Source organism: Filicampus tigris, chromosome 22 (genome assembly GCF_054856515.1).
Source record: "Filicampus tigris isolate MCC_2025a chromosome 22, RoL_Ftig_1.0, whole genome shotgun sequence".
Classification (NCBI taxonomy): Eukaryota; Metazoa; Chordata; class Actinopteri; order Syngnathiformes; family Syngnathidae; genus Filicampus; species Filicampus tigris.
Window position 1 is genome coordinate 754,340 of NC_141238.1, and position 21,276 is coordinate 775,615.

A 21,276-nucleotide genomic window follows, 5' to 3' on the forward strand; every position below is an offset into this window, starting at 1 on the left:
TATGGTGGACAAACTCAGCATTCATCTCATTGGAGGACATCATCCACAGTGCATAAAAATGTCTTGCATTTATTGATGATAATTCAAATGGATTTCTTTTGTCATCTACTCGTGAAAATGGCTAAAGAATAAAATGAAAGATATCAGTAAACCATTATTTCATGATGCGCATGTTAAATGCATCTTTCTGTTGATTTTTTTTATTTCACAAATATTTTGAATTCTCAATTGGGAAAACTTGAGGGTGGTCTGGACTGTTATATTTGGAAAACAACTTTTTACAAATATTTTTCCTTGTGTTTGTTCATGTTTTATTTACAATACATTTTGTCAAGAAAACATCTTCACAAACCACCGGCATTGATTAAAAAATTAGAGTTGCAGACTTAAAATACCTCTGCCTTTTAAATACATATATGTTTACAGTGTATCTTTTTTTGGCAAACATGAAACAATTTGTTTTCAATTTGACCCCCGTCTGCTGCGAGAGTCCCATTTGGCTGCGCAAGACGAGCGCAGGTGCTAGCAGGCCACGCTAGCTAGCCGGCTAGCTAGCGGCCGCGAGCCGCCTAACGCAAACGTTGGCTCGAAGTGTACCTTCGCGCTTCTCCTCCGCCATCAACAAGCTCCGCCTCCGTGTCAGACTGCGCCCACCGAGGCCCGGTCGCCACGGCGACGCCGGCGGGACTCGTACAGGCTCAAGGCGTGGTGGACAAACTCGTACTGCTCCGCCGTCTGGATCATTCCGCCCCTACGGGAAGACACGTTTATTTACGTTTTCTTGATTTTCACTCGTTGCTTTTGAGGGCCGTTGCTCTTGCGGTAGTTGTTCAAAAAGTTGAGTTGTTAAGCGTTGACTTTATAGTCGTACCACGTGGTATTTGTAGTCGTCAAAGCTCTTGCTGTCGTAATCTGGTTGGAGTTGCAATTGTTTTTGTACGAGTTAGCTTTTTGATGGTTGCACTAGTTACTTCCACAGTACTGGTTTCAACTTTTGCTATTGCACTTGCATCGACTTCATGTCTGACCTGTCGAGGCGCAGGCGGCACGTGATGGCCAGCACGTCCACGACGCCCTCGGCCGCCAGCTGCCGCGCGCCCGCGCTGGCGGCGATGAAGCAGCCCGTGCGGCCGATGCCGGCGCTGCGGACAAACGCAAAATCGTCGGCACAGTCGCCAGCCTTCAAAACAAACCTTCCAGGCGACGGGGCAAAAGTCACCTGCAGTGCACGACCACGGGCCCCGGGGGGGCCGCCGCCGCCGCCGCCGCCGCCGCCGCCGCCTCCACGTCGTCCATCAGCTGCAGAAGCGGCAGAGTGGCGTCGGGCGTCTTGTGGTCGGGCCACGACGTGAACCAGAAATGCTGCAACGTGTGGCTTCTGGGCCCGCACTGCAGAGGAGCAAACCGTCAGTTTGCGCTCGTGCCGGCCGACCGCACGTGTGCACTTCTCTGAGCGCGTACCTCGAGTGTGACGCGTCTAGCGGTGTAGTGCTGACACTCTCGCACAGCGGTGACCTCCACCCGGAGCCTCCCGTAGACGCCGCGCTTCTCCGGCCAGTAGAGGACGCACTTCTGTCAAGCGGCGCAAACAAGGAGCTGGCTGAGGGGCGCCGCCGGCATCCCGCGGACGAGGCTGGCGTGCGGCGCAAACCTCCTTCTTCTCCTTGAGCTTGGTGATCATGACGATGGCCGGCGCCGCTTCCTGCCACGCCATCAGCCAGAAGTCGTCCACCGTGTTGACCATCGGGCCCTGCGTGGCGATGAAGGCCTTCTCCTCGCCGCCGTAGCCCTGACGCGGCACAGGCGCCGGTTGGCAAAAGAGCACGTCGCTGACAAACGGGACGCAAAGTCGCGCGGACGAACCCGGATGTAGTTGGCGTTGATGTAGGAGGCGAGCGGGTCGGCGTTGCTTGCCGGCCGCAGCAGCAGCACTCTGGAGCGAGGATCTAGGACGAGCACATTGCGGTCAGGACCTTGGCGGACCTGGCTGCCGTCGCCTAGCGACCGCCACTCACTGGGCAGGATGCTCTTGTAGCGGTTCTTGCTTCCGTGGTTGGGAACGTCCAGTTGGCCGGGCTCCGTGAAGTTCATGGGGATCTCCTGTCGCCGCGCACACACTTTCAGATCAGATCAACACGCGTGTCCATCGTGCGTTTGTGCGCGCACGCTCGACAGAAATAGGAAGAGAAACCGTGGGGGGGGGGGGGGGGGTACAGTGTGTTTCACAATTATGTGTGTGCGCAAGTAGTCATGCGTTCCCGCGGCAACAAGGTCTCATGTCCCAAGCGGTCACGCGACTCACCGCAAACTCCGCGTGGAGCATGTGCGGGTCTTTGACGACGTCGCGCAGTCGCTGCGGCGTGAGCGTGCGCCCGGCGGCCATCAGGTACTCGCGGGCCGCCGCCGCCGCCTCCTCCCGCGGCGGCGTCACCGCGGCGACGCTGGCGCTCGCCGACATGTCCAGAACGAGTGACACGTTGGAGCCGCGTCTGAGGGCGACATCGGGAACACGTGAAGGCGAGGAGCAACTTCCCGTCCGAGGCGCCGTTCTGGCGCATCTTTGAAGCTGCTACTTCCTGCCTAGCTGATTGCTGATTGGCCGATGTCCAGCACACACAAACATCCTGCTCTCAGCACCCTCAGCAGAGGTTGTTTGCAAACAATGACCTTCAAAACAAGGGCACGATGTGAAATGTTCTCACGCACGCGCTGTCCGTCACCTCTCTTGCAGTCCCGACAGTGGTTTCATCCTGAAGGGGGAGGGGCACGGCTTGAGCTCATTCATCACTGGCGTGACGTAGGTGGGAGGGGCGGGGCTAGAGGGAGACCACGATGACGGGGCGGTCAACAGGAAGCAGAGCGTGCGACGGTGACGTTGTGAGAAAGGGGGGCGTACCTCGGGGGCGGGGCGGCGGGCGGCGGCCGGGCTGACGCGGGGGGCTGCTGGCACCGGGGCGGGGCCGCCTGCCGACGCCAGTCAAAAGCTCAACATCGGTCACGTCCAATCGGGGCTTACCTTTTCACGGGATACCTCGTTCGGCAGGTGAAGGGGCGGAGCTTTCCGCTGACCCTTTGAAGTTGTTTTGAGTCGGTACAAAAGCTGCAACAGCAAAGTAGGAGAGTGTTTGTGTGCGCGATTTGTGTATGAGTGAGCGTGTTTGTCACTGTGAAAGTAGAAGCGAGTGTGTGTGTGTGCTTATGTGACTGCGCGGATGCGTGCGTAAGTGAGTGAATGTCAAAGCATGTGGTGCGTGAATCGGATTTTTGTACGACGTACCATCAGGCAAATGAGGGCCATGATGAAGATGGCGAGGAAGAGGAGGGCGGTGTAGAAGCGCTGGTGCCGCCACGCGCGCTCCCGCGGCGCCCCCTGCTGGACGTTCTGCTACATAAACAAACAATTTCCGAGTCAGTCCATCCAAATAGCCAAATTTCACAGGATGCAAAAATTACTGTCACAAATTCCGTTAAAATTATGTTCAGGAATTATAACGGGTCAGGGCCGAAAAAAAAAAAAGGTGACAACGACCGCTCAAGGAAAGTTTGGCCTTCTCTTGCGAACCTCGGCGGAGACTTCTGTGATGCCAAAGTGCGCCAGGTGGCGATGAAGCAGCCTGGCGTCGAGCGATCGGACCACGTCCCGGGCAGGGCGGGGCTCGCCGGCGTCCGGCCGCTCCGAGGACACGAAGAGCTCCACGCCGTTCTTCTCCTCCTAAAAAATCAAAAATCAATTCCATCCGTCCGTGGCTGGCTGAAATTGAGAGGGGCGTGTCCTCACATCCAGAGCGTTGATGTGGACCAGGGCGACGGGAACACCCAGCGCCGCCGCCACGCCGCCGCGGAACCAACGAAGAAGAGCCGTGTTCAAACTGCGCACGTCCAACGCCAAAAACTGCAAGCGCAACAAGGTGTCACAGACAGGACGGACGGACGGACGGACGGACGGACGCAGCTTGACAGGCTAATAAGGCCCTGATATACCAAACCGAGGTCGGAGGTCGTGAAGCGTCGTGGCGTCTGAATGAATAGTGGCCACCGTCGTAGTGTCGTAACCCGTCTGTAAGCGTCTCGGGGGCGTTTACGTATGTTGAATCGGCATCGCCAGTCGTGACATTTGGTCACTCTGATTGGCTGTTAGCTAGCAAATCAGCGCTTGGAGCAGCAACGGGATGTGACAAATGCGGATAAACAGTGAGCACGCCTTCGCTGCCTTAATCTTCTTCCTAGTACAAGAGCGAGGGTTGACAATGTGAGTATTTCACAATACCGTGTCAAGAACGTGACGGTTTACTTTCCCGTGGGAGTTCATCGCGAGCGAAGAATAGAGACGAATGCATTGTCCGTCGTCGCGGTGCCAGCGTGACGCGCCGGCAGCCGGCCGGACGCCACCGGCGGCGAAGCGTCTGTCACTGTTGGTGAACGTCGTTTTGGTGTACCAGGGCCTGTAATGAGACGCTGCCGACGGCCGCAGACGGACGGACATATCACCATGGTAACCAGATGGCGTGCGGCCACAGCGGCGTGCTCCACGTGTATCTCGTCTTCCTGGTGATGATGATGATGATGATAATGATGATGATGATGATGATGGCGGCGGTGAAGAGGCGGCTCGCTGCCGAGCGGCCGCAGGGTCGCGTCGCCGACACGCAGCTCACGCTCGCCTAACGATGACCCTGAAGAGACCAGCGGGTGGCGTTAAGAGACAATACGCAAACGTTGGCCGACAAACTTCACACATAATGGCTCCACCACATTGCATGTCCTAGCAAACGATGTCATTCCAGAAGTGTGGATCAGGCTCGCAGCGATTTGCGTGAGCAAGTGGCCAAATAAAAGGGTTGCTGGCGCTTATGACGCTAACCGAGGCTTACATACGTCGAATATCGACACTGTTGATGTTAGCATGTGAAGCTAACTGAGGCTAGTGTAAGCGGAGGTGCACGCGAACGAAGCCAATTGTGGCCGATGCGGTGTTGTTGTCACTCACCGGCGCATGACAGCCTGCAGCAAAGGAGAAGAAGCGTCATCAAGACCGGCAAACGTCCTGCCGTCATCCTCGTCTCCGTCGTCACCATCTTCGTTCACCGCCGCCGTGGCGAGCGGCGAGAGGGAACACGAGCCGCCGCAGGCGTCTTCAACAGACCGCAAGCAAGGTGGCACGGAAGGAGGCCGGAGGATGATGATGATGAGGATGATGATGATGATGATGATGGGGAAAGGGCCTTTGTTTGGCACGAGCTGCAACGAGGGGAGATTTGATGGCGCAGTGGGTAGTTCTTCTGGAGGAATTGTCAACGATGAGTGCTCCCTCTCCGTGATTATTCGGACGCGATCACGTAAAAAGACGGCCGGGTGAGGAAAAGCAAACCAAACCTGAGTGCCACCTTGTGGCGAAAAGGACAAAGTGCAGTTAGACGATGGGGACAGACAACATATGCGCATGCCAACGACTATTCGTCCTTGTATTTTTCTATTCAGTAGTAGTCGTACTCTAGTAATAATGCAAATAGTATTTCTTTTGTAGTGTTTTTTATATTTCTAAAATTTGTGGCAGCCAATTTTTTAAATCATTTTGAATCTGTAAAATTTGTAGTCGTAATATTTTAAATTGAATTTTTATAATTCGTCGTAATAATGAAACTTTTTTTGTAGTACGCACAGCTGAGTGTTAGCGCCACCGAGAGGCCACCTGAAGGCGCGCAGGCGTGACGAGGCAGCGGCTGAGAAATGTTTTTGTTCGTGTTTTTAGTTATAAAAGAAATGTTGTGTTGTTTTGAGAAGCATCCAAGTTGGAGCGGATGCTTTTGAAATCAGAAACGGGATGAAACACAACAAAGTGCACCTGTTGATGCCGTGGAACGAAAATGGCCACAAACGGAGTTCGTTCGCGGTCCGTGTCTCTTTTGATCATTGGATATTATGTTTGGAAGTAGATATGAAAAATGGAAAAACGACTGGTTATTTGATTTTCATTCTAAAATAGAAACACCATAATTTAAATACAGCTAGGTTTTGTCGTTTGTTGTCCGGAACGAACTGTGTAGTGACAGTTTATTTCTACTTCTCAAACTTCTCCAAACGGGCGAACTCGGTCGCGTCTCATTGTTGAAGACAATTGCAACGCTCTTCCCGGAAGTGCCGCCCAGGAACGGAAATGCCCATATTTGGCAGGCCAGGTAGTCATTTACGGGAAAGGCCGCCCCTCAAATACTTGGCGTCTTTCTTTCTCTGCAATCGGACTCATTCGTTTGCGGAGACTTTGAGGGCAGCGCTCGTTACCGTTTGTCGTCTCCTTTCTCGGCACTTGATCAAGCGAACGAAACCAACATGACTCAACTCAACAGCTGTGTCAAGTTAAGCTTGATCGTGTCCAACATTTTCTTCGCGGTGAGTTCAACTAGTTCACACTTCCGCTCGCCAAATTTAAAGTGCGCACTTGTTCGACCTCAAGCTAACGTTAGCCTCTTCCGTAGCATGTCGCTCCGCACACTTTCCCTAAGAACCCAACTCGCGCACACTTAATACTCAAGTCAACCTCTACGAATGTTCGTGGTTAGCAACGTGTGCTGCCGCGAAGTCGAGAAATTCTCGGTTCGAATCCCGTCAAAAGTTTTCTTGTGAGCTTTTTTTTGAGGCTCCATTTTCCGCAGGTGTGTCTGGTCGCTTGTCAAATTGTTGAGTGTCGACCAATCGTGACAAATGTTGGCGGCTGTCTTCCCTTCCCAGATTGTAGGGGGCGCCATCATCGCCCTGGCCTTGGTGCTGCAGTTGGTCACACGCTTAAATGACGCTTCCGTAAGTGCGCACACTAACACACACGCACGCGCGCACTCACGGTAAGTCACTCTTACTCATTCCACACACGCTCAGTTACTCGTGGTAAGACACGTCACTGTTCATGCTAGCGGGCTCACCTTGTGTTTGCAGCTGGAGGGCCGCTACACCGCCCTGATCCTGCTGTACGTGGTGGGCACCATCACCATGGTGATCGCCGCCGTGGGCGCGTACGGCGCGCACCGCCAGAGCCGCGCCGCCCTCATTATGGTGAGTCGAGCAACGCTTGTCAGTCAACTTCCCCTCGAGGCGGCAAATGTCAACCTCGCTTCTTTTGCGCGTGCGCAGTTCCTGGTGTGCATGGTGATTGGCACGCTGATGACGTTGCGCGTGGCCGTCCCCATGGCAGCCGTGCGCCCCCGGGTAAGGCCGCCTCCGCGCGCGCAGGCTTGCGCCGCACTGTCACCACGGTAAGGTAACCCGCGGCCGCTCGCAGGTGGAGGACGCGATGTCCCAGCAGCTCAGACACCTGCTGCCCTTGGACAAAGCCAAACAGAAAACCAAGGAAATCGCCAACAGCGTTCAGGAAACGGTGAGGTCGCCGCCAAGGGTGCGGCGCGTGCCGCGGTCGCCGCAAGCTGACGGCGTGCGCGTGTTTGTGCGCAGTTCCAGTGTTGCGGCGTGTTCAGCTACGGCGACTGGCGGCAGGACATTCCGGACTCGTGCCTGTGCGACGAGCAGGCGCGTGTGGAGGGCAAATGTGACCTCATCAACTACAACGTGAGAGCGCAAATGAAAATTCCCCATCAACACACAAGTTGGCATCAACTTGCCTGACCTGCCTGCCTGCGTGTGTGTGTGTGTGTGTTACAGATGATGATGCTCCAGATGAGGAAGCCGGTCTTCCTCAAGGTGAGTTTCGTCAGTCGGCTCACGTGAGGGCCAAGTTGAAAGTGGCTGATGCAATCTTGCGTGCAGCCTTGTTTCCCCGTCATCGTCCACTACGTCCTCTTGACCTTTGACATTGTGATGGGCATCGTCTTCGTGTTGGCCTTCTTGGCGGTAGGAAGCGTTTGCGGGCCGGGCCGGGCCACGTTGAGGCCGGCGGCGATCTCACTTCCTGTTTCCTCGCAGCTGCTGGGCCTGACTCTGTCGTCCATCCTTATCCACCAGCTGCGTGCGGGCAGACGTCCCACCATCATGCTGGTGCCCGCCATCTTCAAGCCGGCGCCCCCCAAGTACCAGGAGCTTCAAAACACGTCCCTGTACTAGAGCGCCGCCGCCTTGTGCTCGGTGGCCGTCGCGACGACGGCTGCTGCCTTAAACCACTGAAGAAACTTTCTGCCGTTACAACAAATGTCGCGCTTTTGTTTGTAAATGCAGCCCTCCCTCTTTTGGTCACTTTCTTTGCTAGGACTACTATAGATGCAAAACGTTATTTTTGTTTTTTGCCCTTTAATAAAGAACAGGAAGTCATTCCAGCCAAAGCCCTCACTTGTCGACCAATGTTACTCGTCCGAGCATCCGCCATGTACTTGTCGGTTTGAAGTGGAAGCCTTCGTCGGCAGTGAATTGCCACTAAACCATTTTAGCTTGTGCCCCCTGTTGGCCAAAGTACGCAGTGCACAGATGCCTTTCTTTCAATAAGCATTTAATGAACACAGTTTTTCTTGGAATCAAACTAAGCCCGTTCCGGACAAGCATGCACAATATGAGCGCGCGCACGCGTTGTGTGACTCATGAGGAATGTTGCCTATTGGAGACCGTTCGACCATCTTGTGCTTCGATTCCGCATCCCCAACCAACCACGTCATTTTATATCAGGAAGTGATGTCATGCGTCCACCCTCACGTCAACTAACAATTGGACAGGAAATGGGTAGCTTGCATGTTTCCTGCTACTTTTGACTTTTTATGAACTTCTTCCCATGATCTTTAGCAACACTGACAGACCAGAGACACTGTGCGTGTGCGTGTACGCGCGTTAGCCGGACGAGCAGCATCCCCCGGTGGGCGTGGCCTGTGGCTCGTCATCAACGATCTGTACACCTCTCCGACCGGATGCTGATTGGCCGCCGCCATTTCCCTTCGACCGCTCCTCGACCTGGGCGGCCTCCATCATTCCTATGTGAACACACACGTCACATGACCCATGACTATGGCGCGGCACATGCGATGACGCTCATATGACACACACACAGTTGGGGCTTCTTACGTTTACACAAGTCCAAGAAGAGCTCCTCGATGCCACTGTTGAGCTTGGCCGACGTCTGGTAGTGCCTGGCCCCCACCGATGCTGCGTAACTATGACGACGAGAAAAGCGACAGGCAAATGCATGACAAGCGGCCCCCGGCTGCGATGATGTCATCCCTCACTCACTCACTCACCTTTCTGCCTCTTCTATGGAAACATTCCTGTTTTTGTCCAAATCGATTTTGTTACCTGCGCGACAAATTGGCAAGGTCAGAGGTTCAACTTTTTTTCAAGCAAGAATACATTGTACGTGCCAGCACTCATTTTAATGTCACACTGGTGGCTTAAGAATGAAAAAGAATTCAACAGCGTAAGGGGCGGCGCCATGTCGGGCAAAATGGTCAGCGGCCGCAGATCACAAGTGACACACAGCCGCTGTTGAATTTTCAGAGAAATGGATTTGATTTCACTCAATGGGAGAATTTCAGTGTTTGGGGCGTTGTATGTAATATGAAAGTATTTTAAGAGCAAAGACATTTTGTTGGGATAAAATGTCAATCTTTATTCTGGAAAAACATGACTTTGTTCTTTCGATTCACTGCTTTGTGTTGTCATGACGACTGCCACTTACCTACTATACATAAACAAATGTCGTTGCCCAACATCTTCCTCAGTTCTTTCACCCAGTTCTTCACCTGAAATGCAAACGTCAGTTTGGACCGAAGCAAAAGGCCAACACGTAGTTTTGCGGGTAGCTCGTTACCTTCTGAAAGGAGTCTTCATCGGTGATGTCATAGACCAGGACGGCTCCATTGGAGTCTCGATAGTAGATGGGACCTAACGCGTGGAAACGCTCCTGACCCGCCGTGTCCTGCACGCACGCACGCAGTCAGTCACGTGACCTGCCTTGTGCCAAACCCGCACCGAGAGCGCCGTCTTACCCAGATGGCGAGGTTGACCCGCTTTCCTGTGATGTTGAGCTTCTTGGTGAGGAAGGACGCCTGCTCGGAAACACATACGCACACACATCAAATTAAGACGCCCCATTCAAACAGACGCAATCATACAGAGGCGCAAGGCCACATGGCATTGAAATCAAATCTGATTGAAAAAAACTAAGAAGATCCGATTAGCGGTTCTAATCAATTTGTTCCCCTTTGCTTTGAGAACAATGACATCATTCAAAGCAACTTTTGCTTTTGTTTTTTCCCACCCTGTGAAACTGTGAAAATAAGTTCTTCCTTATGCAACACTTGCAAACCCCATCCAACCCCATCCCCACGCTCTTCTCTCATGTCAAGTTGTACAAGCGGCGACCTCGGGAAAATATGTGGAATCTCGGTCAACAGCTACCACCATGCAGCTATCTCTCAATGTTTTCATTTTTGTACGTTTGTCAACACATTTGGTCAGTAGTTACTGCTATCCACTCTGGTTGGAGGGTAGTCTTGTTGCCAGTTTGCAATTGTGCTGTGTTCTTTTATGTATACATTGTATTGTTAATTGTCATGACATGACTTTTGCCTTCATGGCCGGATCACTCTTGGTGGTGGTGGGGGGGGGGGGGGGACTTGTCTCAATTTTTATTTTCCAAATTTCTGATTATATAAAGGTTTGGATTTTTGGTTACGTCACAAAGTAAGCAATTGATTCAAGACTGTCTACCAGCGGCTACTGTTGTACGCAAATCAACCACTACACAGACAATCGATTGTCATATACAGAAGTAGATAATTACATGATACATATAGTGTTGAGTAAGTGTAATATTTGTCATGTTTTAACACGTAGAAGCCCCACCCGTTGTGCACATGCCAATGGGTTTTAACTTGTTCGACAACACCAATAAATAAATCCGCGCGTGACGTAACAAGAAAAAAATCCGCGTATGACGAAACTTGAGAGAATATAAGAACGTAGGAGACAATTTCACTTCAAGTTGAGTGTGTGTGTGTGTCATAAATATTTCTTGAACGCTCCTTAAAAAAAGTCAACTTGACCAACTGACGCTTCCTTCGGAGCAATCAAGGACACTTGTTTTGGACACACGTGACATCATAAACCACAAGTCTCACACGGGACACCGGGGTCAAAAACACGCGTCTACCACCAGCACCAAATGACAGCTTGCAACACGCCACCCAGCAACGGGGGATGTTTGTTTTCGATAACTACGACATTCCAATTTCAAACGAGCCCCCACCCCCGATTCTCACCTGAAGAGTCGTGATGTGCTTGTCGTTGAATTTGTTCTCACAGTAGCGCAGCACCATGGACGTCTTCCCCACGCAGCCTTCCCCCAGAAGCACCACCTTGAAAGAGAAGCTTTTGCCGCCGCCCGCTGCCGCCATGGCGGCCGCTCGATGTGTCGCAACAAGCTAGCCGCCCCCTCCCTTGGCTTTCCTTCCGCCGCTAATGCTAACACTTAGCACGTCGCAGGGCAACTGCTGAATAACTCACATCGGCTTCCGACCGGCCAAGAACTGTACTGCAAATCAAAGCAGACACGTCGCCAGCTGTATTGGCTCTGAAAAGGAGCCCGGACTGACTTGTCGACATCAAAGTGGGCAAACTGCTCGTCAGAGTGACGCCAAAGCAACTAATGGCGTCTCGTAGCTACAGTCGGCTAGCGCCCCACAGATCGTCTATTGGCGCTTAACGAGTCACTCGGTCGCGGGAGCGGTGACGTCACGGTGTCGGTTGTGCCCAAAGTGAACAAGATGTAAAGTGAACTCCATCCAAATGCGAACGTAATTCAGATGCCTTTCTAACCCTGCTGCTCCACCTCACGCACTCCAATCGTAGCAAAGAAACGAGCCAAACACACGGTCACGCCAACGCGCGGCTGCGGGAGGCGCCTGGCTGGAGACGATCTGCGGTGTCACATGAAAGCTCTGTTCTTGCTCCCGATTCCGCAAACAGCCGACAGCAAAACAAACAAACAAACAAACCGATGACCATCTGACATGTGACACGTCGGTGTGACTCCGGATTCCGATACAGTAGCACGAGCTGCACTCATCACTTGATACTTTTGCTTCTCAGTGGCACGGCGTGCTAGTGGCTAGCGCGTTTGCCTCGCACTTCCAAGGTTCGCGGTTCGAATCCTGCCTTCAAAGACATGCTTACCTAGAAATTGGTCCGAGTGTGAATGCTTGTTTGTGGCGATGTTGGCTGGCGACCAGTCAGTCCGTTGTTTGTTGTTCTTTTTTTTTTGCACCAACATCTGATAGCTCTCCGCATTCCTCTGACGGCCAAACGTCCAACAGTCCAACGCCCAGGACAAGACGCCATTTCACACATTTGTTTTCGGGGCAGCGCGGCGTCCGAGTGGCTAGGACAGGGATGAGCAATTCCGGTTCTCGAGGGCCGGTATCCTGCATGTTTTATAAGTCACCCTGCTGCAACCCTGATCATCGGGATCAGGATGATCATATAAAAAAAAAATGCAGGATACCGGCCCTCGAGGACCGGAATTGCCCACCCGTGGGCTAGGATGTCCGTTGCACAGTTCTGAGGTTCATTCTCGGCGACAGCATTGCAGCCGCACCCCAAAAAAAAACAAGACATCCAGCATCACGTTAGAACGAGACAACTTTTATGTTTTAACTTGAAAGCTTTGACATTTTAACACGTTTTCGCGTGACACATTTCACGTTTTGAAGTGATAAAACGATCACATGATAAACATAAGCCATTGCAAAATAACGTGACATTGGACTTTTTTTTTATCCTGGTGCGGCAGCAATCCGCTTCCTCACCCATTCCAAAAACACGAACAGTTGAGCCTTGACATCCAAGTTGTATCCGTATGTGACCACGCTCGTCTCTCCAAACCAACTCATCCCTTCCAGCCTCCCCACAAAACACCCAAAACGTGTTTTTTGCACTCTACAGTGTAGTAGTGTCGACAAACATGAAATCACAACAGTCCAAACATTGGCTGTCCACATCTCCCGCAAACATGGGCAACCCGAGAGAGAAAGAGAAACACGAGTGCCTACTTCTTCTTTTGTGGCAAATCATTCTAATGGCTAACTAGCGCCACCAACTGATATTGTCCTTCCCTGCAAGCGAACCAATGCGACTTGGCTGTGGCGAAGGTTGCTGGCGTCATCTAGTGGTGGGTGTCCGAAGCGCGCTCATATTTCAAATTTTGCTTGCATTTCAAGAGGAAACCGACGGCTCGTATTTAAAAATAAATTAATAACGCGCAAGTCGAGGCAACACCGAATGTTGGCTTCATTGAAGACCGGAAATTGGCCTAGGGTTGGTTTGTTATTTGTCATGAACTGGCGACCAGTCCACTATTTGTCTGTCTTTCATTGACTGGCGACCAGTCCTGGGTGCAACCCGCGTCTCGGCCCAAATTAGCTGGGAAAGGCTCCTGCTCACCCGATGGCCATACAAATGCGTTTTGTATGAGCAGCGATCATCACCGCGCACACCCACGCGCGCAGGTGTGGAACACACCTCCTTCCTGTTCAAAGCTCAAAGTCCACCTGACACAAACCACGCAGACGCCACACGGCAGAAAGAAAACCCCATTCCGGACGCTCCCCAAAGGCCGACATTTCCTGAGAACCAAGAACAAAGTGTGTGAGCGTCCAAACATGGACGTCCATAGTCGCAAACGGGTTGGAGCCCACATCGAGCTCAACGAGCGATCGGACTGACGGACCGACGGACTGCACGAGCGGCCATTTTGGAGTCAAAGGCGGGTGAGCTGGAACAAACATGGCCCACTCTCACTGACATTCGTGTGCGTGTCAAGTGTGTTCTTCCAACTCTTTCGACCGCACACACAAGGACACGCACGACGTGACCGTCCTGTTGCTTAGCAACTCTCATGCTCCTCCTCTTGGACAGGTGTCGGCGTGAGTGACACGGTGTAGGAGTGACTCGTGTTTGTGCGTGCGCGCGCGTGAGAGACGATGTTGTGAGTGAACGCGAGTGACCGTGTGTATCAACGGTTGTACAGTAGGCCCGCGCTCGTGTGTTTGCGTTGCCTAGCAACCCTCCCGCACTCCTTCATCTGAACTGAGGCCGTTTCATGTGCTCGTCCTCAGCGCCACCTGCTGGCCGGCATGGAGTCTGCGGCTGTGCATGGCGAGACGGAGGCGCTGCAGCAGTTCTTCCGCGGTGAGCTGTTCTGTTCAGGTTGACACCCGAAACGTTTGGGAGCTTTGGGGAGAAAAAGGTCAGGACGAACCTTTCCAGGTCAACTCAATTGGACCTTACTTGGGCGAACTTTTGATTGCAGCCCGACCAACCGGCTGACGATTTCTTCCTTTTCAACTGCAAGGATGTCCAGCGGGAGGCCTTTCTGTGGCTCCTCCAGTGCCTCCGTGACAAAGAGCTGCTCATTTCTGCGAGCATCCGGTGGCCACAGACACACGGAGGCTCAAAAGAGTCACAGAGAGGCCCCCCAAAAAGCGGCAGTCCTTGCAATTCAAAATGAAAAAAAAAAAAAAAAAAAACAGCTTCCGGGAACATTGCCCTCAAACGCAAACGTGCGCCAAAAGTAGTGAAACGTTCAACAGCTGAGCATTGGAAAGTTGACAAAAGCTTTCGAGGCGGTCTGACGACGGTGTCGTCACGACGTGCAGGTCACGACGTCAGGCAGGTGCTGGACAGTTCGGTCGCCGTGGATACCAGCATCCTGGAGCAGTACCTCAGCAGCGACTTCAACGCTTTGTGAGTGTGTATTTCAATTTGTTTGCGCGTGACGCTCCGTGTCGGTAAGTGACCGCGTGCGTGTCTATTTGTGCGTGTCCGAAGAGGTCGCGCGGGAATGTCAGCGTCCCTGACGTGTTTTTGTCTTCCGGGTGCCTGCTAGCGCACTTCCAGAGTCGCCCCCAGACTCCGACTGCGTCTGCTCACCTGAGCAGATCCCAGGTAAGTGCTTGGCCCCGCCCACTCGTTCCTCCGAACACTCACCCCAGGGCTAACATGGCGTCCCATTGCCAGATTTCCAAACGGAGCTCTCCTATTGGTCCGGGCGGTCGGGCTGCGTCCCTGCCGAGTTCCCGCCGCCGCGCCTCTCCGAGCCAAGTGTGAGGCATTCGCATTTGGGCCAATCGGATGGCGGCGAAGCTACGCCGCCGCCGCCGCCGCCGCCCCTGGACGTCGGCTGGATGTCTTCGGGCCCGCCCGCTTGCCTGCTGGCGTCCGCCTCGCCGGCACAAAACTGGTGAGCCAGCGAAATCAACGGCGGGCTAGCCGCACAATGTCAAAGCCTTGGTCGTGGTCTCTGTCTCCAGCTCCCCCGACAGAAGCAAGAGGAAAAGAAGCGAGTCGTGCGACTCGCCGTCGGGGCCTGACCGACTTGCGCTCGGGGGCGTCGCCGACGGGACCCGAGGAGGACCCGTTGGCTCCCGCTTGAGCTGGCAGCCCTTCCGTCCCGATGAGTGGAGCGCCGTCCTGGACTCAAACTTGCACGTCACGTGAGTCGGCCGCCTGATGGCCGCTGGGGGCGGGGGACTGTGTGTGTGTGCGCGTGCGTGCTCGTTGCGACGACGCCCGCCGTGTCGCTGCTCGCAGGCATCCCCCGGCGCTGGCGGTGGCCACGGACAAAGGCTTCAACTTCTCGCCGGCCGACGACGCTTTCGTGTGCCAGAAGAAGAACCACTTCCAGGTGACGGTCCATGTGGGCGTGGCCACAGAGCCCGCCTACGCGAGAACGCCGCGCGGCGTGCGCCAGCTGGACCGCCTGGACATCAACGTATTCGGGGTCAAGGTCAGCTCGCCGATAGCGCGGCGGCGCCGCCGTTAGCCGGCGACGCTAATGGGCGCTAACGTTCCCGCCAGATGGAATCTCCCGATCGTCAGGTGACCATGGAGCAGTCTCAGGCCGACCGCACCAAGAAGCTTTTTCGGCCCGTCCGGTGGGTGACGGCCGGCGTGCGGCCGAGGGGCCGCGCGGCTCGACGTGACCGTTGTTTGATCCCCGCAGGGTCGGCGTGGCCGGCGGCGCCATGAGCAAAGTGACGCTCGGACGCCTTCACTTCAGCGAGACCACCGCCAACAACATGAGGAAGAAGGGACGGCCCAACCCCGACCAGAGGTACGTTCCGGGGGGGCGGGGGGGCCTTTTGCCAGCATGTGCCAATTGCGTATGTGCAGATATTTCCAGATGGTGGTGGGCTTGTACGGCGCCATCACGGAGGAAGACGAAGGCGAGGAGGAGTCGTCCTTCCTCCTGGCCGCCCTCGTGTCCGAGCGACTCATCGTCAGGGTAACCGCTGGCTGACTGGCTTTGTGCTTTGTTTGGCGCTTCTCTTCACGCGCCACCTCCCCGACGCACACGCAGGCATCCAACCCGGGCCAGTTCGAGATGGACGGCGAGGCCCTTTGGCAGCGCGGGGCGACGCAGGACGCGGTGGCGTGCCACGGCCGGGTGGGCATCAACACGGACGCCCCCGACGAGGCGCTGGTGGTGTGCGGCAACGCCACCGTCATGGGCCGCCTCATGCAGCCGTCCGACCGCCGCGCCAAGCGCAACATCCGAGAGGTGCGGCCGGGAAGCCGCGGCGCGGCGCCGCTGCGGCCGTCTTCTCAAGCTGAAACCAAAAAACAAACAAAAAAAGGTGTGGTCAGGTGGACGGCGAGGAGCAACTGAGGAGGATCGCGCGCATGCGATTGGTGGAGTTCGACTACAAGCCCGAGTTTGCCTCCAAGATGGGCATCGAACACACGCAGCGGACAGGTCAACGCCGAGCCGGGGTAGGAGGGGCGCGCGCGTGTGTGTGCGTACGAGTCACCGTGTGTGTGTGTGACGCTTCAGGCGTGCTGGCCCAAGAGCTGAAGGAGCTCCTCCCGTGGGCCGTCAAGGAGGTGGGCGACGTCACGTGCGGCGACGGCCGCAAGATCGACAACTTCCTGGTGGTGGACAAGGTAGGGCTCGCGGCGCCCCCCCTCGGCGCCCCGCTCATCGTCCTCTCGGCCGCCCTCTGCGCTGCAGGAGCAGATCTTCATGGAGAACGTGGGCGCGGTGCAGCAGCTCTCCAAGATGGCCGACAGCCTGGAGACGCGCGTGAGCGAGTTGGAGGTTTGGAAGCGACGCCTGGCCAAGTTGAAGAGCCTGACGGGAAGCCTGCGCTCCACCGGGTACTTCCTCCCGCCCCTCCCCCTCACCTTTCAACATTCAAGCTCTCCGTCTTCTCCCGTCAGGACGTCGAGGAAGCCCAGCACCGCGTCGGCGGCGGAGAGTTTGGACGCCAAGGCGCCGGAGGCCGACGGCGGCGCGTCGCAGAAAATGCTGCGTGTCGGCGCGCTCACGCTGTGCCTGGCCGTCGCCGCCTGGTAAGCCGTGACCTCACTTCCTGTTTGCGCCCACGTCGCCACCGGCGACCCCAAAAGATTCGCTCAAGTGGACCAAAATGTCTCATTTCTCGACCCCAAATAACGTGCCGGCAATGTCTAGCAGCATATCTGTCACATTTTGGAAATGCTGAACGACAAACTCTGTGTGTGTGTGTGTGTGTGTGTGCGTGTGTGTGTGTGTGCGCGCGCATCAGCATCATCACCATCGGTGCCGTGTACCTGCTCAACGTAACGCAGCGCGTCAGGTGATCACTTTGACTTTTGACCGCATGTATTGCTGCCTGAGCAGTGGGTGGGCTGCGTTTTTACTCCTGTGCCGTTGGTGCCTTGAGATTGGAGCTTCATTTGTTACGCCATCATGCTCGTATCCCAAATCATCTTTCCGCATTCAAATCAACACAAATGCGAGTCGTCTGTTCCAGACATCTCAAAACACACCCAGAATGTGTTGTTTTTTTTCCAATGTCAGCTCAGCTGTATTCTGAAGCTGAGCCACGATTGGTCGTTAGCCGTGCAACTGTCATCGTCAGTTGACAGCAAATGACAAAATGGCCGCCCCCTGAGATGGCTAAAAAGTGGTCTTTCCATTGGCAGGGGGCGGCATAGGACATGTTCTTGTCAAGAACATTTTGGGGTTGACTCCCCCCTTGCACAACTGGCTTGCTATCAAAAAGCAAATCACACAAAGGGGTGTGGAAATTATTCTCACTTGCTTTTTCTCCGACCGGCAAAGGATTTGAAAAAAAAAAAAAGCCTCAACAGCCTAGCTGCACGTTTGAGTCGACAGGCCCGCATGTAGTGATTTCTTTTTTGCTTTTGTGTGCGCCAGTAACAGCAGCGTACTCCCGACGCCGACGACAGCCGGTAGCAGCTCAGGTAAGGCGGCTTCGTCCCTCGGCAGAAGGCGACGCGCAATGTCACGTCAAGTCATTTCTACGCAAACTGATTTCTGGGTCGCGGTCGTAGCGCCATCAATCGCCACGGCGGCGCAGCCGTGGCCCCCCGACGTGCACTTCTGCGACCTGCTCTACTGCGACACCGTCTACTGTTGCCCCTTGCCGGCGGAGAGCGCCGGCCCGCCGCGAACCAGCGGCGCAGCGGGTGAGTGCCGGCCGCGGGCCAGCGCCGTGACCGCGCCCGCGCCCGCTCACGAGTCACAGTGATCGTCTGCCTGTCGGTTTGCAGAGAAAACGACTGACGACTTCCTGCAGACGCTTCAGAGCTCCACAGACTGTACGTACGAGCGTGCCCACGGCCAAGAAAGCGTGGGACTGTGTGCGCCCGAGTTACCGTGTGTGTGTGTGTGTGTGTGAGACAGGGACCAACACCACCATCAAGTCCTTCATGATCAAAGAGAACCAGCAGGTGATCGACAGCCGCTACTGCGTGCGTGACGAGTGCGGGTAAGTGTGGCAAAAGCAGCGAAAGGCCAGCGAAAGCAAAAGGTTCTTACCGTTGGCCGTCCGCAGACCCGACAGGTTCGTCTTCCAAGTGCCCGTCAGTCCGTTTGTCCCCGTCAACATGCGAGTGACCCTCCTCATGAAGTGAGGCTAGTTAGCGTCAGCGCCGTGCCCGCGTTGACCCTTAGTTGACCTTTGTTGACCTTTGTTGTTGCGCAGTTCCACCGAGCTCCTGGTGGTGCACCTGTGCGCCTCCCACGAGTCGTCCACCTGTGCCGCCCTGCGCGACGCAACAAAGCTGGTTAGCGCCGGTCGCTATCCCTCCAACACGCAGGTCAGGCAAACGCACCTTGACTTGAGTCACGGCTCCCCCTGGTGGCCTGGAGGACTGAGCCGCTGCGCTTGTTGGTTTGCAGGGGGAACACGAGTGGCCGCTGCACGTGGCTCGCCTTTACCACAGCTCGTACCACTTTCGATCCGCCGTGGCCGTAAGAAAGCGCACGCACGCACGCACGCTTTACAATGACGCAAACACTAGCACATGACAGACAGAATTCACGTAGAAAGACTAAGGATGCAACAACTCATCCATTTATCGCACCCTGGCCACCTGGGGGCAGTATCATACAGACGTGGATAGACAGTACATTCCCCATTCCCAGATAAGCTGCACTAATATTAGTAATTCTGCACAGAGGATAAAGAATGTGTACCTAAAGGGTTACTGTCAAATCATAAGAGGTGCAACAATTCATCAATAGCTAACCGATTACCAGATTAAATCGACAATTATTTTCCTAGTCAATAGTTCAGAGACCTTGTTCAACGTAAAATGGTCCAAATCCTCTCTCTCAATTTTAGCCTCTCAACAGTAAATATTGCCCAATTTCTGAAGTCCTTCGAGCAAGCAGACTCATGATCTTTGTGTCGACTCAAAATAAGACATTTGCAAACGATCGCTTCTGTTTTGAAAATAACGATCAACATTTATGACGATTTTCTGACTGATATTACGGGCCAAACCGGTAACGGAATCACGGATTTATGTTTGTGCATTTTTTGCACCGTCAATTTGAAATAAATCGTCCTGGTTTAGAATAAAAGGGCAGAAATTAAACATCATAATCAAGTGTCCCGAAGGAGGTCATGTGACTAAAGCCTTTTGTCACGCGACTTGTGCACAGGGCCAAGCTGACTGCAGTACCGACCATCACTTCGGGGGGGCACTGTTCACAGACTACCATTTCTACTTCTACCGCCGCTGCAGCAACTGAGGCCACTTTTTTGGTCTTGGTCCAGTCTTAAAAGTGTGATTGAATAAAAGAAATCAAGTGTATATTAAAAATGTAAATAAAACTATTCCAAGTTCCAACGAGGCTGCGGTCTGGGTCACGACATCATAACGTCTCGCAGGACGGACCAGTGAACGCCGGCGGCGTGCAGACTTTGCTGGAGTCGTCGCGCGGTGGCGTTCTTCCCCTGCGAGCGACGCCACAGCAACAGCGCGGCCAGCGCGGCGTCGCGGCAACAGAGCGCGTGGTCGGTTCGGCAACGGAACAGGGCGGCCGACGACACGCCCAGGTCCATCGCCACCGACTCCCACTCGTCGCCCAGCACCGACACCAGACGCGAAAGCTGACGCTCGGAAGGGACTTTCTGGGCCGCGTCGTCGGGAAGGCCGCACTCTGACAGCAAACACATAAAAACAACACACGTCACTCAAGGGCCGCTTGGTTGGTGCACTTTTCCCTTCCCGCCATATCCTCCCCTCTCCTCATTTCTTCGAAACAACACTTTAAACACTTGGAAACAGGTTAAAGTTTGGCATGGATATTAAACACATTTGTATTTTTTTTTAATCAAATAATTGATACACTTATGAGGAACAAAGGAGTAGTTTCTATTGCAATTTTAAAACAAACATTTTACTGGTCAAAAAATAAAGTCAGACGTGAAAAAGACTGCTTTCTTCATCCTAAAATTTTATGTACTAACATCACCGCTGTATACTTTTAATTGCATTCATTCAAAATAAATCAATGAACGAATGTGTATATATTTTTTATGTCCCATATATTTTTCAAAAGATAGTCAAGTCGCGATGACGTCATACCGGTAGTCGACGGCAATCCCGTGTGGCTCGTCGGAGCCTCGTCCGGCGCGGTGACGGTCCCGGTCCAGTCGCGGAGCTCTTGCAGCAGTCGTTCTCGGAGCCAGGCGAAGTCGTCGAGAGCTCGCAGGAAGCACGCGAAGGCGTGCGGGCCGCGCTTCGGTAGCACGTCGAGCAGCTTGAGGCAGCGCTTCCGGTCCGTGCTCTCCGCCAAAATGTCCTCCACCTGCGCTCCCGTCAGGATGTCCTCCTGATACAAGAAAGGCAGCACGCTGTCCGACACCAGCAGCTGCTCGGACAAATCCACACGCAGCTTGCGCAGAACCTCTTTGTGGATTGGGTCCATAGCGACGCGAATATTCTTCTTCCCCTTGGCGACGCTGCTTACTTCCGCATTTGTGCTTTATTTTTGTGTCCGACTAGAAACAAGGGGTGTAGGGGAACTTATGTCATTTCCCACAACAGGCCACTTCG

The 21,276-nt window shown here is 54.2% G+C and overlaps 5 protein-coding genes across 9 annotated transcripts; 2 read left to right on the forward strand and 3 right to left on the reverse strand.

Moving 5' to 3' along the window:
• Positions 1 to 44: 44 nt before the first annotated feature.
• Positions 45 to 7,097, reverse strand: ptprr (protein tyrosine phosphatase receptor type R). 3 transcript variants are annotated; one of them, XM_086022280.1, is made up of 16 exons: positions 4,988 to 7,093; positions 4,489 to 4,673; positions 3,779 to 3,892; positions 3,563 to 3,712; positions 3,278 to 3,385; positions 3,032 to 3,100; positions 2,897 to 2,964; positions 2,721 to 2,816; positions 2,303 to 2,489; positions 2,016 to 2,100; positions 1,864 to 1,946; positions 1,652 to 1,789; positions 1,462 to 1,572; positions 1,220 to 1,389; positions 1,029 to 1,142; positions 45 to 751 (listed from the first exon to the last, which is right to left on the reverse strand). In XM_086022280.1, the coding sequence occupies exons 1-16, from the start codon at positions 5,073 to 5,075 to the stop codon at positions 640 to 642; spliced, it is 1,878 nt and encodes a 625-aa protein (XP_085878406.1). In that variant the 5' UTR covers positions 5,076 to 7,093; the 3' UTR covers positions 45 to 639. The 3 variants fall into 3 exon arrangements, with proteins under 3 accessions (XP_085878406.1, XP_085878405.1, XP_085878403.1); XM_086022279.1 differs by having other exon boundaries at positions 1,864 to 2,100; positions 3,278 to 3,382; positions 4,988 to 7,097; XM_086022277.1 differs by having other exon boundaries at positions 1,864 to 2,100; positions 4,988 to 7,095.
• LOC147126309 (tetraspanin-8-like) lies at positions 6,192 to 8,261 on the forward strand. The gene is made up of 9 exons (XM_086022286.1): positions 6,192 to 6,387; positions 6,727 to 6,795; positions 6,928 to 7,044; positions 7,123 to 7,197; positions 7,271 to 7,366; positions 7,441 to 7,554; positions 7,648 to 7,686; positions 7,753 to 7,836; positions 7,909 to 8,261. Exons 1-9 carry the CDS (start codon positions 6,328 to 6,330, stop codon positions 8,044 to 8,046), a joined length of 792 nt encoding a protein of 263 aa, XP_085878412.1. The 5' UTR covers positions 6,192 to 6,327; the 3' UTR covers positions 8,047 to 8,261.
• A 147-nt stretch (positions 8,262 to 8,408) lies between these two features.
• rab21 (RAB21, member RAS oncogene family) lies at positions 8,409 to 12,400 on the reverse strand. Its single transcript, XM_086022287.1, has 7 exons — positions 11,184 to 12,400; positions 9,909 to 9,968; positions 9,731 to 9,838; positions 9,599 to 9,662; positions 9,162 to 9,216; positions 8,989 to 9,077; positions 8,409 to 8,897 (listed from the first exon to the last, which is right to left on the reverse strand). Exons 1-7 carry the CDS (start codon positions 11,316 to 11,318, stop codon positions 8,758 to 8,760), a joined length of 651 nt encoding a protein of 216 aa, XP_085878413.1. The 5' UTR covers positions 11,319 to 12,400; the 3' UTR covers positions 8,409 to 8,757.
• A 143-nt stretch (positions 12,401 to 12,543) lies between these two features.
• On the reverse strand, positions 12,544 to 21,276 carry cradd (CARD and death domain containing adaptor protein). Its single transcript, XM_086022291.1, has 4 exons — positions 20,806 to 21,276; positions 19,042 to 20,377; positions 18,746 to 18,972; positions 12,544 to 16,529 (listed from the first exon to the last, which is right to left on the reverse strand). Exons 1-2 carry the CDS (start codon positions 21,146 to 21,148, stop codon positions 20,082 to 20,084), a joined length of 639 nt encoding a protein of 212 aa, XP_085878417.1. The 5' UTR covers positions 21,149 to 21,276; the 3' UTR covers positions 12,544 to 16,529; positions 18,746 to 18,972; positions 19,042 to 20,081.
• myrfl (myelin regulatory factor like) lies at positions 13,400 to 20,681 on the forward strand. 3 transcript variants are annotated; one of them, XM_086022276.1, is made up of 24 exons: positions 13,404 to 13,688; positions 14,037 to 14,109; positions 14,577 to 14,664; positions 14,807 to 14,865; positions 14,938 to 15,160; positions 15,231 to 15,413; positions 15,511 to 15,706; positions 15,778 to 15,854; positions 15,923 to 16,033; positions 16,093 to 16,204; positions 16,280 to 16,480; positions 16,567 to 16,675; positions 16,754 to 16,863; positions 16,931 to 17,076; positions 17,140 to 17,271; positions 17,487 to 17,537; positions 18,092 to 18,168; positions 18,259 to 18,393; positions 18,478 to 18,525; positions 18,611 to 18,695; positions 18,762 to 18,836; positions 18,912 to 19,026; positions 19,109 to 19,180; positions 19,877 to 20,681. In XM_086022276.1, exons 2-24 carry the CDS (start codon positions 14,055 to 14,057, stop codon positions 19,964 to 19,966), a joined length of 2,550 nt encoding a protein of 849 aa, XP_085878402.1. In that variant the 5' UTR covers positions 13,404 to 13,688; positions 14,037 to 14,054; the 3' UTR covers positions 19,967 to 20,681. The 3 variants fall into 3 exon arrangements, with proteins under 3 accessions (XP_085878400.1, XP_085878402.1, XP_085878401.1); XM_086022274.1 differs by having other exon boundaries at positions 13,400 to 13,688; positions 15,923 to 16,204; positions 16,557 to 16,675; positions 18,122 to 18,168; XM_086022275.1 differs by lacking the exons at positions 13,404 to 13,688; positions 14,037 to 14,109; positions 14,577 to 14,664; positions 14,807 to 14,865; positions 14,938 to 15,160 and having other exon boundaries at positions 15,191 to 15,706; positions 15,923 to 16,204; positions 18,122 to 18,168.